The sequence below is a fragment of the Castanea sativa genome, chromosome 10 (genome assembly GCF_040712315.1).
Source record: "Castanea sativa cultivar Marrone di Chiusa Pesio chromosome 10, ASM4071231v1".
NCBI lineage: Eukaryota > Viridiplantae > Streptophyta > Magnoliopsida > Fagales > Fagaceae > Castanea > Castanea sativa.
In genome coordinates this window covers 1,029,512-1,046,747 of record NC_134022.1, presented here as the reverse complement: position 1 = coordinate 1,046,747, position 17,236 = coordinate 1,029,512, and the positions used below count along the sequence as shown (strand labels likewise).

Below are 17,236 nucleotides of genomic sequence, written 5' to 3'. Positions count from 1 at the left end.
TGTTATGGAGGTAGGTTTGTGTGGTCGTTGGCGGTGGTATTGATGGCTGATGCTTTTTTCTTTTTGTGGTGTGGATGATGGTTGTATTTTCATTTGGTAGTTAGAGATTTTTATTTTGGTTGTGGCCGTTGGTGGTGTCAATGGTAGTGGGTTCTAGGTTTGCTGTTGGTGGCAGTGGTGATAGAGCTGAGTTTTGGGTTTGTTGCGATGGGTGGAATGTTTTACTGTTGGTGTGTGGGTTTCATCTTCTTCATCCTCTGGTAGTGGCTGTTCTGACTAATGGGCTGCACAAAAATGAGTTAGAATTGCTTTTTTCAAACTGAAAACTAAGGGGAATTCTGATGCCAAACACACTGTGGAGTGAGTTAAAAGAAAATAGGGAAATAGATATCAGATATGAGATATGAGAATGAGTTTTGAGGAATAAGAATTGAGATATGAGTGATGTGGGATCCAAATATAGCCTATCTCTCTCATTGACATGGAAATTTCTCCCAAAACACATAGCTGGCCGCCATAAAAAGAGATATCCCAATTGCCTAAAAAAACATAAATTCTTTTTAGAGTTTTAAAGATAACAATAACTAATTAAATGAGTTTGCTAGAGTCAGATCAGCTTATCAAATGGAAAAGATAAGTCACCTGCAATGTGCCACATGGAAATTGTAAATATATCTAAATAACAAGAGAGCAAAGCTATAGACTACTTTGCTAGGCATACAGAACAAAGTATACTTAACCATGGTTAACAAAAACTCATCCAGGCTCTCCTGGTAATTGACATTCAAAAACAGTATAAAAACGGATGAAGATGAATGAAGCAATCTAAGTACAATAGAGGCCTCAAAAGTCAGAACAAAATAAAATTGCCCTCAAGCAGAAATGCCGCCTAGAATATGAACTTGCTGCCACCAGACTCTGTCATAAAGGCATTGATATACCTGCAATATGGACAAAATGGATTATTTAATGAGTTGAAATTATCATAAGAAACATATCGTTATACCAATGAGCTATAGATCAATTCTCACGCCCTTGTCCCATAATAATTGGTTGGAGGCTGAGGTCATGGAAGATCCATTGGGTGCGTGAATCTTTTACCAATTCAAAAAAGAGTATCACAAGAAACATAATACTGTGCATATATTGTTGTCAACACACATACATGTGATCAGAACTAGATCATATTAAGCATACATAATTGTTTCACAAGCAAGAATCCTTTTTTTTGGGGGGGGGGGGGGGGGGGGCAAAAATGTGTAGGTTGAATATTAGATAATTGGCCCCCCTCATCTGCTATCTATTTTCCTGTTTCCATTAAGCTTAGCCAATTATATTGGTTGCCTACATCATCTATGTTTATCAGGGACAAACACCCAGTGAATGTGATGCTTTCCTTCCTTCAATTGGCCAATTGATCTTATGTTGCCGTTCACATCACAAATGAAGATTTTGCAGGTTGGAGGCCAACCCAAATAACTGATACAAGGTTTTTGCTGATTACTTACTGTGGAAGAATTATGACCTTAGCAATATCAGCGAAAAATAGAGAGAAAATCAACACAAATCTTACATGCTTAGACAAGGTGCCTACATCCACGGGAGTGGGTGGCAGAAACAATCACAATCAGAAAATAAAGAATTTACAATACTTTTATAGTGTCTCCGAAGATACCCTATTCTGGTACATTGAAATTTCTCAATATAACCTTACCATACACCCCAACCTATAATTCGTCCCAGAAAAACAAAAATAAATTAGCTGCATTGGGTCTCAAGGGATCCGCTCCGCCCCTAAGGCCCCTAACCCAACTCTACAATTTGACAATCCTACATAATCATCAATTAAGCAAATAGCTTGAACTTTCCCTTCAATGGTCTCGTCCCTTGCATAAGCAATACCATAATGAAGGTCCATCCCCCTCTTAGGGTGTGTTTGGATACAAAACGGTGTTTTGAGTTTAATTAAGTGTTTGTAAAAAAAGCTATGACGAATGCTGTTGTGAAATGAAGTTTTGAGGTTTAAAAAAGCGCTTTTAAGCTCCCAAAATGCCTAACCAAATGAAACCTTATAAAATTCAGTGGCAACACTCAATTGAACCTTGCCCATAACAAGGAATTTCCCATCCAATTCACCCATAGAAAGGGGGGGGGGGGGGGGAAGACACCCTAGATAACTGCAAAAACCCTATAAAACATCTTGAAATGTCTATCTTATTATCGCACATTGGCGTAACATGATTCATAGCCCCAACTATAGATAACCGCAATAGGTCCAACTTCAGTTGAGACAATCAACATCTACCCTAACATACAGAATAGCAGTACCAACCAACTTAGTTTTTCCAAAACAAAAAAAAATAAAAATTCCATACCTCTGCAAAATCCTTAATCCAAAATAGGGCCAATGAGAGTAGACTACATATACCCATTTGGAAGTTCAATTAATACACTTCTCCTAAAGTCACACATTCATACAGACATACATTCAAACAAGTGGTGTGCACTAAATTCCTAGTCAAATTTTTTCAACAAAAAGCTCTCTCAAAAGCAAGATATACATAAAAGGGCATGAAGAAAGCATCAAATAAATAGGCACACATGAGAGTGACAGTACCTTGAGGAACTAAACTCCAGCTCTGAGAATCAGTGGACAAGCTCGATACAAGCCTCGCCGAAGCTATCGCGTTGTGCAACGGTATCATCGTTTCCACGCTGCTTAACTCCAACGGTAACCTAATCACAAAAACAACTGTAACTCTCAGTTAAAGGAACAAAAATGAAAACTTTTTTGTGTGTTATTATTAGGTTCACATGTGACGATTTCAAAAGTTTCTATCTTTTTTTTTTTTTTTTCTTGGGAACCAAAAAGGAGGCAAGAAAATGAGAACTCGGAGATCTCACCGAGAAATGCGGGAAAAGCGTCCCGCGGAGGCGGAGGCGGAGGCTTGTATAGCTGTGTGGAACGTATCTTTACCCAACAGACCTTCCAGAATTCTCTTCCAAACATCATGACGTGTCGTACGATCTTTACTTGACTTGGCCAAGGAGATGCCCCTCCTCGGACGACCCCATCAACCATTCTAGCAAGAGCTTGCTTGTGGACTTTAAGGCTCTGCTCGGACAGATTAATACCTCTAAATCAGGCCCAAGACCCAAAAGCGTATTTTGACCATTCTGCCCCCACAGTATTATTGAATTTATACTTTTATGTTTTAATATTTATGTTGTTTATATTTTTTTAATTGTTGTATTGCTATGTTTGAATTGTTTTTTTACTTCTTATTACTTGAATTGTTGTATTGTCATGATTTGAGAAGGTTTTGTCATGTTATAACTTGTTTTTCTTTTCTTTCTTTTTTCATGTTTTGCTAGTATATAACTCATGTTTACGCACGAGAATGAAGAATCGTGATAGTGCTATTGATGTTAGCTAGGTTATTAAACATAAAGGACATAGTTTGACCAGTATATTTAGAGGTACTAAAATAGTTTTCTTACAATTATCATAATATTTGTCAGGCTTAGTTTTTCATTATATTGCTGATGGGGTATGATAAAATACAACTCCAATATCGTCCATAAGGGTCATCCAGGACAAGGCCGGGAAAGCAGAGGTTGTAAAAACCTCGTCCTTAAGGAGCTCGTCCATGCAGGAAAATGCTTGGACAAGCTTTGCATGATCAAGTGACAAAACCATTTCGTCTTGTCCAAAGGAACCGTCAACCTCATTCGTGAGAAGGTCGTCCATAGAGGAATGACCTTCCTCGGAGGCAAGTCAAGAAGACCCCAGGACGAACCCTCGACACTTAGGAAAATTCCTGATTCAGTACTACAACTCTTTATCACGTGCATAACTTCCAGTAACAGTTATGTGAGAAAAATGTAACTCTTAAACAGATGTGGAAGTTATTCTTAAACCCTCAAACCTCCTCAAATATAGGGGAGATTACAAGTCTAATAATTGTTTCTAGGGTGCACTATATAAACGTCCGTTCAGACTAGACAAAGGTACGTTTTTTACATTTCTTGAAAAGTTGGAACTCTAAAATTTAAGAAAGAAAAACTAAATTTAGTATCGGAGGGTTCTTGGTCGGCGACCTCAATCACCTTTGATCATTGATTCTTTCTCTTTCAGGCCATTAAGACGGCCAGTAGTCTTTTCAAATCTGAAGCACCCAGCCTATTGATTTTCTTCGCATTATCAATTGCTATTACGTATATAATTTTAAAAATCACTATCGAATCTACATATACAATATTAATTCACAATTATTATTTGTAAAAGTTTACTAAATACAACACAAAATAAAATAGTAAATTGGTCAAATAATATCTTTTAAATTAAATGATGATAAGTGTATGGGATCATTCAGCTAAATTACAGTTTGTTATGTTTAATATTTTCGTATACAAATATTTGAATAGAAACTGTATAAAAAATATATTCATTAGTTCAGAGCTATAAAAAATAATAACAAAATTCTAAACAATTTAATTTGTAAGGAAAGCTAAAAAAAGCAAAATCTAATTTTCATTTTAATTGAATTTTCTATAAACTATGATGTAACATTTGTCAGGGACGTTTTTTGCGACAAGGGCCAAAAATTTGATATTAGCCCAAATCTCCCCTTGGGTTATTTAGAAATGTTTATTTATGGAGAATCAAGCCCAAAATTCCAAATGTATAATGAACAAAAGACTAATAGTATTTTAACAAGAGAGAAATCAAAATGTCATAATTATAATACAAGAAAATGCAGAAAAAAAATTCAGGTCCGAAATTTCAACCCACAGTCAGCAAGAAGAGGAAATTGAGAGAGGTTGTGAGGAAGAGAGGGAAGATTTCCCTGTACCCATATTTCCATCCCTAATGTTCAGAATTATGAGAATGTTTCCTCGCTCAATGGGCTTCTGCTCTCAAGTTTCAGTTCTATGGGGAAAACGTGGTTAGTTCATTTTGAATATGATTGAGACCTTTTGTATTGAGTTCGAGGTACTCTAAGTGACTAGTTTTTTGTCAATAGAGGAGGGTTTGGACCCCAAGGTTTCAATCAAACAAGTTATGGTCGGATTTGTTTTAATTAGATAAAAGGGTTGGCTTGCTTTTTACATAATTTGGGAAATGGAGTGGCCTAAATTCATGGCTGATGTTTCCTAGATATGGCAAGCCCTTGGAGCCTGCATTTGGTTGTTGCAGTAGACAAGGCCAGCCACTTAGGGTCAGCTATATGTTTTAGGCCAAAAAATGGTAAAGCAGAAAGGTTAGGCCACAGTTAGGCACAGCATAAAGGCTCTTTTAAGGTGTAAATTTTGGGTACAAGACCTCCTTCATGAGTCAGAGGTGCTACCAGTGTCCCTTGCTCACTTGGTAGTACGCATGGGTTGGGCTCATGCAAAAGGTATGAAAGGAACCGACTCATACCCTTAAAACCACACTTCCTCAATTTCTTCCAATATGTTGCAGGGGCTTAGGTCATACTTAAAAGAATAAAATATAATGTAATACATGAATTTAGCCCACAAGAAAGTCGGGCTTGGTCGAATTAGACTTGTAAAAAATGTGTCGCAAAAATAGGTATAATATATATATATATATATATATATATATATATATAGATACACACACACCATTAATGTATTGTGGTTTCTGCAACCGATATTCAACTTATCATGAACATGAATGCAATGATGATCCCCCATGGGATCCCTCTCCATGGGACCCTTATGCTGGTTACCCATCTGATGCTGCTTCTACTTGACTGATCTAGGAGCAAGATGATGCCATATTTGTTTGGCCTGCATAACAGCTACTGATGTTACAATATTCACTCAAGAGTAAAAATATTTACTGCTGCTTTTCATGATGACAATGATTCCTTTGTTGACTACTTTTGGCACTACTAGCCAAACTACTTTCAATCTCAAAAGCCGACTTGATTCCTTCCGCAAATTACGCTCCTGATGCCCCTCAGTTGAAGCAGCAGATTCAAAAATCTGAAATAGTTCATTTTGATCATTATTATTAATATCTAACATATTCAACTTATTTTTCAATTTACCAGGCTTTTGGTTACACTCTTTACTGAAATGGCCAAATTTGCCACAGTTAAAGTATTTACCTTTACCTGACCTTCGTTTATCATGTTTTCGAAAAGCAAATTTGTTTTTAGCATAAAAATCATTGGGTTTAACAAAGTAGGTTCTGTATCTTTTATGCTTTTTATGGGAATAACTTTTGTAATTTGCGGAAGGAATCAAGTTGGCTTTTGAGACCGAAAGTAGTTTGGCTGGTTGTGCCAAAAGTAGTCAACAAAGGAATCATTGTCATCATGAAAAGCAGTAGTAAATATTTTTACTCTTAAGTGAATATTGTAATATCAGTAGCCGTTGTGCAGGCCAAACAAATATGGGATCATCTTGCTCCTAGATCAATCATGTAGAAGCAGCATCAGATGGGTAACCAGCATAAGGGTCCCATGGAGAGGGATCCCATGGGGGATCATTATTGCATTCATGTTCATGATAAGTTGAATATTGGTTGCAAAAATCACAATACATTAATGGTTCATAAAGAGGATCTCTTGTGAGAAATATTCTTGGGTCATCATGTTCTGCCCATTGTAAATGTCGGACCGCAGAAGCATATGGTCTATTAAGAAAAACAGAGATTCTATCTGTACAACCAAAGAAATGGTAGTTTTTCCATAATTCTTCAGAAACATCTAGAATTCGATTATTGAAGTAACTTCTCCAACATTCGGCAAGAGCATAAGGATGCTTATGTGAAACAAGAGCATAGGGATGCTTATGTGAAACATGAGCATTTCCTTCATACCATTGACCTTGGTGAGTATATCCATTAATGAGAACAAGATGCTTGGAAGGTTTAACGTTCATCCAATTATTCTTTTCCCATTTGGGCAAAGTACTCCAACATCGGATGGAAACATAAGGGCTTTCAACATGTGTGACGGCTTTTTGAATAATATCAGGAAATTTTTTAATCTGATCATGACTCGTTAATTTGATGAGTCTGATAAAACCAAATTCAAACATTTGAGAAAGCTAGAAGGGATCATTATCAGAACCATCTTCATAATTAATCAGAAGGCCAGGGAAATGATAGGTTTTTTCATGTATTCTGAGACTGCTCCCAAAGTATTTCCCCCATTTCTTTTTCATGTAGCCTTTATTGGGGCCATCCGGTTCAATAATGGTAGGAGCAATAGAAACAAGGGTTTTGAAAAATTTAAGCCAAAGATCAAGATCTTTGGTCATAGCCTTGCTTTCGGAAATATAAGATTGTACTTCTAGAGGCAAGTTGGCAACATCACTTTTTAGCAAAGATTGGTTTTTTAGACTCAATCTAGCAAAATCAGTACCCATTATAGTCTTTCTATCCATTGAATGGATTTCCTCTTTGTCAAAGAGTTGGCTAATCAGATTTGATTCATCATGATGGTTTTGAGAGTTAACAAGGCAATTAAAAAGTTGGTTGGCAAAAACTCCATTTTCAGTAATAGGGTCAACAATTTGGGTAGTAAGGTTAACAAGGTGAATTTCAAGCGCTTTCATGGTTTTGTTGAATAGTTTATGGTGGTTTGTAGAATGGAAAGCTTGAAGGTTGTCAAGAATGAATTTAATGGAATCTGGTAATTCGCTATAGACTCCATTATGAAATTGCAATTCCTTGTTCAATACTTCTTGTAAGGTTAATATGATATCACCACTGGAATATATCACCTCTGCCGGGACAAATTCCTGAAGAGATATTGTATTACTGGATTTTACTCCAGAAGATGCGCTTTCATGCATTACAAAAGAATGTCCCGCTGGGAACCTTTCATCTTGAGGAAAGTCCTGTATAGGTGCTTTCCCCTTGTCCCTCTTCTCTGCTAAAAAAGTCATAATATTCCACTTAATAGTGGTAGTATTAAATCTTACTTTCTCCTGCCAAGTAAAGGAGAAGATGTTAAACCAGTTGGCAATAGTCAATAGTATAATGATAGAATGTTTTTTGGAAAAATGAGAGTAAATATTATCAATAAAATTCTTTTGAAAAATATGTTTCAAAAGCTAGAGTATAATAGTAATATATCTTAGTTGTGCAGGACAATATGTTTTAGGATGACAATGATCATTTTTTGGAATATTGGGGTAGGAAGAAGACTTGTTCCGAACAAGTTTGAACCATGCTAAGGACTTGGTCAGAAGCCTAGTGCAAAAGATCCTTTTTTGAATTGTAGTATTCGTAGGACATTCTTTGGTGAAGATATTCCTTTCACTAAAGTTCTTGTCATTATGTAAGTTAACATCAATATTGTTGGGGTAATAACTATCATTCATCAAGACTTTGTGACGATTAGCAATTATTGTTGGCAACAAATTATCAAAGAGTTGTCCACTAGTTTTCTTAGAGCTATCTTTTTGTTTAATGAACCTAAGATGTTTATTAACAAGATTAAAAGCATTATCAATATGAGTTTCACACTTTGAGCAAAAATCAAATTTTACTTTTTGTCCAAAAGGATCAATTGTAATTCCATCATCTTTAGTAAGAAAAGGGTATACAGAGTTAATAAAAGGCAAACCAAGAATCACTTTATCAGTCATGTTTTCAACGAGCATAGAAGGAATTTTAAAGCAAACATTATCATGGCAAACATGGGCATTATTTAATTCATATTTGATTTTCATTTTTGTTCCATTGGCAGAAACTAATTTTTCAGTAGATTTTTCAAAATATTTAGAAGGAATCAGTCATTCTTGAATACAATTAACATCAGCACCAGAATCAATCATAGCAACAACATCAAAAGCATAATCATGAGTAACAACAATTTTGATTTTAGTGTACCATTTGGGCAGCATATGTTTAACAAGAGAAAATTGATTATCAATCAAATTAATCAAGACACGCTCTGAAACATTACCAGAAGGAGAAGCTTGTTGATCGGATTCATCTCCGTCTTTTTGCTCATCATCATCAGATTGGTGTTTATCCATATTTTTATCAATCTTTAGAATTAACAATTCTTGTTTAAGATGATCATTATCATGTTTAATAGTTTTAACATCATTTTTTAACTGAATTATTTATTGTTTAACAGTTTTTATTTCATATTGAAGATCATTAACAGTTATCTCTTTTGATTTGTTTTTATTAAATCTTTTTAGAGTTTCTTCAAAACTTATCGTAGATTTAGGTTTTATAACCTTTTCATCTTTTGTTAAGTTTTTCATAAACTTGTCAAGATATTCTTTTGTAAATTAGGTTCTTCAACTTTACTTATCAAGGTTAATAGTAAATCATTACTTTCTTTACTTTTGGTTAACATTTTAACTGATTTAATCACATTACAACAGGAATCTGTACAACCAAGTGTAATATTAGGGGATTTAAAAACATCACTACAAGAGTGATAATAAGAATTAGATGAGGAGGAGAAATCCTCTCCAAAGGAATCAGTTGAAGCAGCAGATTCAAGAATCTGAAATAGTTTATTTTGATCATTATTATTAATGTCTAACATATTCAACTTATTTTTCAATTTACCAGGCTTTTGGTTACAATCTTTACTGAAATGGCCAAATTTGCCACAGTTAAAGCATTTACCTTTACCTGATCTTCGTTTATCATGTTTTTGAAAAACAAATTTGTTTTTAGCATAAAAATCATTGGGTTTAACAAAGTGGGTTCTATATCTTTTATGCTTTTTATGGGAATAACTTTTGTAAACCTTATCATGTTTGGTTTTTCCTTTTTGCCTAGAAGGGGCAATAGGAGGTAAACCATATTGTTTTCAGAAATTACCCATTTCATATTTAGTTTTCTTTTTATCTTTTAACTGTTGTTTTAACCATTTTTCATCATTGCACATATTAATTCCAAGTTTTTTAATAGTGCTGAAAATATCACCATAAGTTAAATTATCAAAATCAATAGAATCATTTTTACCAAAGATAGAAGGTAGACCGTCAATGAACCTTTCTTTCCAATAAGGCTTCGTAGAGTCTTTTTTGAGCATGACTCTGGAAGTAAACACATCTTGGTACCATCTGTAATCAGACATAGTAGGACATCTCAAATTATTCAAATAATCAAAAATTCGAGACGAAATATTAGATGGAGTACCAAAAAAATGTTTAAGAATGATGTAAACCAAAGTATTGACACCATCAGGAATTCCACGATTAATATTTTCATCAAAAATAGGCATACCATCAGTATCTCTTTTAACATCATGTTTAATAGACTCTCTAGATTCTTTTGTGAGATGTGAATCCCACCAACCTCTAAAAGAACCAGTAAAACCAGATGCAAGCAAATCAACAATATCAGGATGATCAAGATTGTCATGATTGTTTATGTATGCAATACCAACTATAGACACGTAAGCCATTTTGTTAATAATTTCTTGTTCAGACAAACCATCAATATTCCATTCATAAAGTTTATCAGCAGAAACAGAAAATTGAGTTTGAGAAGATCTTTCTTCAAACTGTAAATCAGGAGGAGTAAGTTTAGAATACCAGTTTTTTGTAAAAGATGTGGGATTAGGTTTTCCAACAAATCTTTTGATTTCAGGTAAACTTAAACCATCATCAAAAGCATTTTTTAAAAAATCAGAAGATAATGAGTCAGAATTTGGGTCGTCATTAGAAACAATTTCTTTCTCATTTCTTGAAATAGCACAAGCAGCGCTTCTAGAAGTAGAAGTTTGCTCGGTTTTAACTTTTAAATCAGCAAGCATTTTTTCAATCTTTTCAATAGTTGATCTTTGGGAGTTAACTAAATCAAAAATCTTACTCTGAGAAGTTTTAAAATCAATAGGTTTTCTTTGACTGGGTAAATCAATCAAAGGTTTCTCAAGTTTTGAAACAGTAATTTTTTCAACAATTTTTTCTTCAATACGGTCAAGTTGTTGACCAATAATATGCAAAGATTCATTAGCAAAATTATTTTGTTCAATAATAGCAAAAACATGAGTTTTATCATCAGCAATTTTAAAAGGGGAGGCTTTCACCTCAATGCTTTCTTTATCATTTTTGCAAGTAATCAAAACAGTTTCAAGGGGTGGATGACTAGATTTAACAATGGTTTTGTCAAGTTTAACAAAAGCAGACTTTTTTATTACGTTCAAGTAATTGGTATGAACCTCATTTCTTGAAACATAATAATTCTCAAGATAATCAAAAAACAAAATATGTTGTTTTAACAAATTCATTTTTTCTCTCCATTTCCTTTTGATTCTGTCTTTTTCAGACTGAGCAAAAGTACTTTGATAATACTTTCTTTTATCCCGGTTTGCTTTAAAAAAGAATTCATTACTTAAAGCAACTATATCAATTTGAAAAGCAGGTATTTCAAAATCTATATCCATCAAATTTATCACACGCAAATGATTGTAGTAAATAGGAGGAGTTTCAATAGGTGGAAAATCAGATCCGGAAGGAGCATCAGATTTTGCATCTTCTTCTTCTTCTTGATCATTATTTGAAGAAAATTCAGATTTAGTTGAATAATAGGTATTGCTAACTTGGGAATTGTTGCTAGCAACTCATTTTAGCTTCAAATCTTTGGGTTCAAAATTCTTTTTTAAAAATTCATCAACATCAGAATTTCTTTTAACAAAACTTTCAGATCCAGCAAAAGACTTTCTTCCTTCATTGATTATTAAAGGTTTGTTAGTAGGAAAACATTTAGTATCATCAAAAAATATTTTAACAGTTCCATCAGTATATTGTGCAATTTTAGTAAGATCAAGTTCATTAAAAACAAGTTTAACAGGTGGTGCAACTTGTTCCAAAGTCCATTCTCTGGGAAGAGTAATATCTTGCCATTGAATCATTTTAGGGACTTGGATCTTAGCATCAGGGGTGGAACATTGAATCAACATAGTTTTTCTAGCAGGATCACGTCCTCTAGATTGAGGAGTTAGCTGGGAGTCAAGTAATCTATAAAAAAATTCGGTAAATAAGAGTAAAAGGTCTACTACCATCATCCTTATCATAACCAGAAGTCAATATATTTAAAGTCAAAGATTTATTAATATTAGGATCATCCAAAGCAAGAGCAAGATCAGGATAACAATCAAAGTAAACAGGACCATCATACAAAGAAGCAGTAATCATGCCAAGAATGCTATCATTAAATTTCTTAAATCTAGCATCATGTAAACACATAAGCACAGAAGCATCAATTCATTTTCTTGTTAAAGGTTTAACAGCAACTTGAACCAAACCAATGTGTAAATATTTAAGATTTTTCTTGGACAAAAACTCATTAATATTTTTCTTGGAAAATAAATAACATTTTTCATGAGTTTTAGAAATAGAAAAGGTTTGTTCAACAGTTCTAGCTCTATATTCAAAGAAAATATTTTTTTCAGTCCAATTTAGATCATAAACATTTTTAGTAGAAATCTTAGGGATATTCCATTTTCTAAAATCTGGGTACTCACTTTCTCCAACAGTGAGGTCTTCTTCATTCACAATATCAGGAGGACAACCAGTTCTAGAGCTAACAGAGGAGTCGGATGTCCACATCCTATCAATATCTATCTTAATTATAACACTCAATCATCATGTTTTTCTCACAACCGTTGCATTTCGTAACACATACCGTTCATCAACCCTATTCCTCTCATGCCCTCACGCTCTCCTGGCTTCACGGGCCTTACTGTTCGGATCTGTGACTTTTTACAATGGCGGTGGTGCCCATGACGGTGAGATCGACACAACAACAAAGTATCACAAGGTCAGGCAGACATGGACAGAATATGAAAGACACAACAACACTATCGGCCAAGGAAAGAATGACTCTGATACCATAAAGGGGGAAGGACGACAGCGCAGAAGGCGGAAGCACAACAGATAACAAATATATGGAATAATTCAAAATAAATTATAATTGAAAGTAAGACGGTAGAACCAGCCAAACAGTTATTATATCAAAATAATTCAAAGTATTGAAAACAGAAGTGTTTATTGAATGTACTTCAAACACTTACAGTAGTAGTAGTAGCAACAAGATTACAGTGATCAGCAGTGATCGGTTGGATAAACAGTATATTACATAAATGACTTATAAATTTGAATTGTTTTTAATTATATGATTAGGTGTTTTATGGTTTATTTATATTGAACTTCTTGTTTTCTACTAAATTAACTTATTTGACACAAAAATTAAAAAAACTTAGATTAGATGAGACACGTGGCACAAAATTAAACTTTAATTGAATTCCAATAGAATTTTTTCTCAGCTTTACCTGTTAATATATATATATATATATATATATATATATATATATATATAAGAGGATTCACCTCTTTCAATTGGACTTTTATGTGGTTAAAAAATACCTTCAGTAATAAAGGGTAACTTCATTTAGAAATAGGGTCATAAATGTCAAATAATAAATTTCATTTTGAATTTTAAAAAAGAACTCCTAAAATTTAGAATTGTCTTCCCTTCACATTTAAAAAATAAATTACTGTTTATCTCAAAAGTTTATCCATATTATTTGTTTGAAAAATAAAAATATATATTTCTAAATTTCATTTTGAATTCAAAAAATCAACTCTTAAAATTTAGGATTTTTTTTTCATTCACGTTCAAAAAAGAAATTACAGTTATTGTTTATCTTAAAAGTTTATCATTTTTATTTGTTTGAAAAAAAAAATAATTCTAAATTGTAATAGATGCAAATTATTAACCTTTACCTAAAAAAATAGAAGAGTCTCTGAATACGCGTGTGAGCGCGTGCTCAAATGCTAGTATATATAGATGAGTTTTAATTAATGCATTCAAAATAAACTTTTAATAAATTATATGTATAAAAAAAATTTGGGTGTGGCAAGATGGGAACCTATGGGACCCACTAGAATGGGGCGGGGGAAAAATATCCGCCTCGAATAGGAAGTGGGTGGTTTAAGGCCTGGGTTGTTATGGAGGTAGGTTTGTGTGGCCGTTGGTGGTGGTATTGATGGCTGATGCTTTTTTCTTTTGTGGGTGTGGATGATGATTGTATTTTCATTTGGTAGTTAGAGATTTTTATTTTGGTTGTGGCCGTTGGTAGTGTCAATGGTAGTGGGTTCTAGGTTTGCTGTTGGTGGCAGTGGTGATAGAGCTGAGTTTTGGGTTTGTTGCGATGGGTGGAATGTTTTACTGTTGGTGTGTGGGTTTCATCTTCTTCATCCTCTGGTAGTGGCTGTTCTGACTAATGGGCTGCACAAAAATGAGTTAGAATTGCTTTTTTCAAACTGAAAACTAAGGGGAATTCTGATGCCAAACACACTGTGGAGTGAGTTAAAAGAAAATAGGGAAACAGATATGAGATATGAGAATGAGTTTTGAGGTATAAGAATTGAGATATGAGTGATGTGGGATCCAAATATAGCCTATCTCTCTCATTGACATGGAAATTTCTCCCAAAACACATAGCTGGCCGCTATAAAAAGAGATATCCTATTCCTAATTGCCTAAAAAAAAATAAATTCTTTTTAGGGTTTTAAAGATAACAATAACTAATTAAATGAGTTTGCTAGAGTCAGATCAGCTTATCAAATGGAAAAGATAAGTCACCTGCAATATGCCACATGGAAATTGTAAATATATCTAAATAACAAGAGAGCAAAGCTATAGACTACTTTGCTAGGCATACAGAACAAAGTATACTTAACCATGGTTAACAAAAACTCATCCAGGCTCTCCTGGTAATTGACATTCAAAAACAGTATAAAAACGGATGAAGATGAATGAAGCAATCTAAGTACAATAGAGGCCTCAAAAGTCAGAACAAAATAAAATTGCCCTCAAGCAGAAATGCCGCCTAGAATGTGAACTTGCTGCCACCAGACTCTGTCATAAAGGCATTGATATACCTGCAATATGGACAAAATGGATTATTTAATGAGTTGAAATTATCATAAGAAACATACCATTATACCAATGAGCTATAGATCAATTCTCACGCCCTTGTCCCATAATAATTGGTTGGAGGATGAGGTCATGGAAGATCCATTGGGTGCGTGAATCTTTTACCAATTCAAAAAAGAGAATCACAAGAAACATAATACTGTGCATATATTGTTGTCAACACACACACACATACATGTTATTAGATCATATTAAGCATACATAATTGTTTCACAAGCAAGAATCCTTTTTTTTGGGGGGGGGGGGGGGGGGGGGAATGTGTAGGTTGAATATTAGATAATTGGCCCCCCTCATCTGCTATCTATTTTCCTGTTTCCATTAAGCTTAGCCAATTATATTGGTTGCCTACGTCATCTATGTTTATCAGGGACAAACACCCAGTGAATGTGATGTTTTCCTTCCTTCAATTGGCCAATTGATCTTATGTTGCCGTTCACATCACAAATGAAGATTTTGCAGGTTGGAGGCCAACCCAAATAACTGATACAAGGTTTTTGCTGATTACTTACTGTGGAAGAATTATGACCTTAACAATATCAGCGAAAAATAGAGAGAAAATCAACACAAATCTTAGATGCTTAGGCATGGTGCCTACATCCACGGGAGTGGGTGGCAGAAACAATCACAATCAGAAAATAAAGAATTTACAATACTTTTATAGTGTCTCCGAAGATACCCTATTCTGGTACATTGAAATTTCTCAATATAACCTTACCATACACCCCAACCTATAATTCGTCCCAGTAAAACAAAAATAAATTAGCTGCATTGGGTCTCAAGGGATCCGCTCCGCCCCTAAGGCCCCTAACCCAACTCTACAATTTGACAATCCTACATAATCATCAATTAAGCAAATAGCTTGAACTTTCCCTTCAATGGTCTCGTCCCTTGCATAAGCAATACCATAATGAAGGTCCATCCCCCTCTTAGGGTGTGTTTGGATAAGCTGTTGCAAAACGGTGTTTTGAGTTTAATTAAGTGTTTGTAAAAAAAGCTATGACGAATGCTGTTGTGAAATGAAGTTTTGAGGTTTAAAAAAGCGCTTTTAAGCTCCCAAAATGCCTAACCAAATGAAACCTTATAAAATTCAGTGGCAACACTCAATTGAACCTTGCCCATAACAAGGAATTTCCCATCCCTTCACCCATAGAAAGGGGGGGGGGGGGGGGAAGACACCCTAGATAACTGCAAAAACCCTATAAAACATCTTGAAACGTCTATCTTATTATCGCACATTGGCGTAACATGATTCATATCCCCAACTATAGATAACCGCAATAGGTCCAACTTCAGTTGAGACAAACAACATCTACCCTAACATACAGAATAGCAGTACCAACCAACTTAGTTTTTCCAAAAAAAAAAAAAATTCCATACCTCTGCAAAATCCTTAATCCAAAATAGGGCCAATGAGAGTAGACTACATATACCCATTTGGAAGTTCAATTAATACACTTCTCCTAAAGTCACACATTCATACAGACATACATACAAACAAGTGGTGTGCACTAAATTCCTAGTCAATTTTTTTCAACAAAAAGCTCTCTCAAAAGCAAGATATACATAGAAGGGTATGAAGAAAGCATCAAATAAATAGGCACACATGAGAGTGACAGTACCTTGAGGAACTAAACTCCAGCTCTGAGAATCAGTGGACAAGCTCGAAACAAGCCTCGCCGAAGCTATCGCGTTGTGCAACGGTATCATCGTTTCCACGCTGCTTAACTCCAACGGTAACCTAATCACAAAAACAACTGTAACTCTCAGTTAAAGGAACAAAAATGAAAACTTTTTTGTGTGTTATTATTAGGTTCACATGTGACGATTTCAAAAGTTTCTATCTTTTTTTTTTTTTTGGGAACCAAACAGGAGGCAAGCAAATGAGAGCTCGGAGATCTCACCGAGAAATGCGGGAAAAGCGTCCCGCGGAGGCGGAGGCGGAGGCGGAGGCGGAGGCAGAGGAAGAGGCTTGTGATTGAGAGCACGATTTGAGCGGAGAGAGCTCGAGAGCGAGCGATCTTTTGCCGAGTTTGAGAGCGAAAGGTTGTAATCGCGACGATAACCTCGAGACTACATTTGAGTACGCCATTGTTGGCTTGGCTTCGTTAACTCTCTTCTGTGCTTTCGAGGAATCGGAAGGGTCTTGTTTAAGTGTGCGACTCTAACTGCAAAACGACGCCGTTAACTTCTTCATTCATCTAAAACCCCCAATTTAATTAATTAATTAATTTATATTTTCTATTACACTTAAAAGGTGCTTAAAAATTCCGTAAAAAGAAAAAAAAAAAAAAA

General features: G+C 34.7%; 1 protein-coding gene across 4 annotated transcripts; it reads right to left on the bottom strand.

The window, feature by feature from the left end:
* Positions 1-575: 575 nt before the first annotated feature.
* Positions 576-17,033, bottom strand: LOC142612674 (uncharacterized). Of its 4 annotated transcripts, none has more exons than XM_075784806.1 (4): positions 16,900-17,033; positions 2,905-2,940; positions 2,618-2,736; positions 576-941 (listed from the first exon to the last, which is right to left on the bottom strand). In XM_075784806.1, the coding sequence occupies exons 1-4, from the start codon at positions 17,031-17,033 to the stop codon at positions 922-924; spliced, it is 309 nt and encodes a 102-aa protein (XP_075640921.1). In that variant the 3' UTR covers positions 576-921. The 4 variants fall into 4 exon arrangements, with proteins under 4 accessions (XP_075640921.1, XP_075640917.1, XP_075640919.1 ...); XM_075784802.1 differs by lacking the exons at positions 576-941; positions 2,618-2,736; positions 2,905-2,940 and adding exons at positions 14,565-14,889; positions 14,980-15,042; positions 16,564-16,682 and having other exon boundaries at positions 16,846-17,033; XM_075784804.1 differs by lacking the exons at positions 576-941; positions 2,618-2,736; positions 2,905-2,940 and adding exons at positions 14,565-14,889; positions 16,564-16,682 and having other exon boundaries at positions 16,846-17,033.
* Positions 17,034-17,236: the final 203 nt, after the last annotated feature.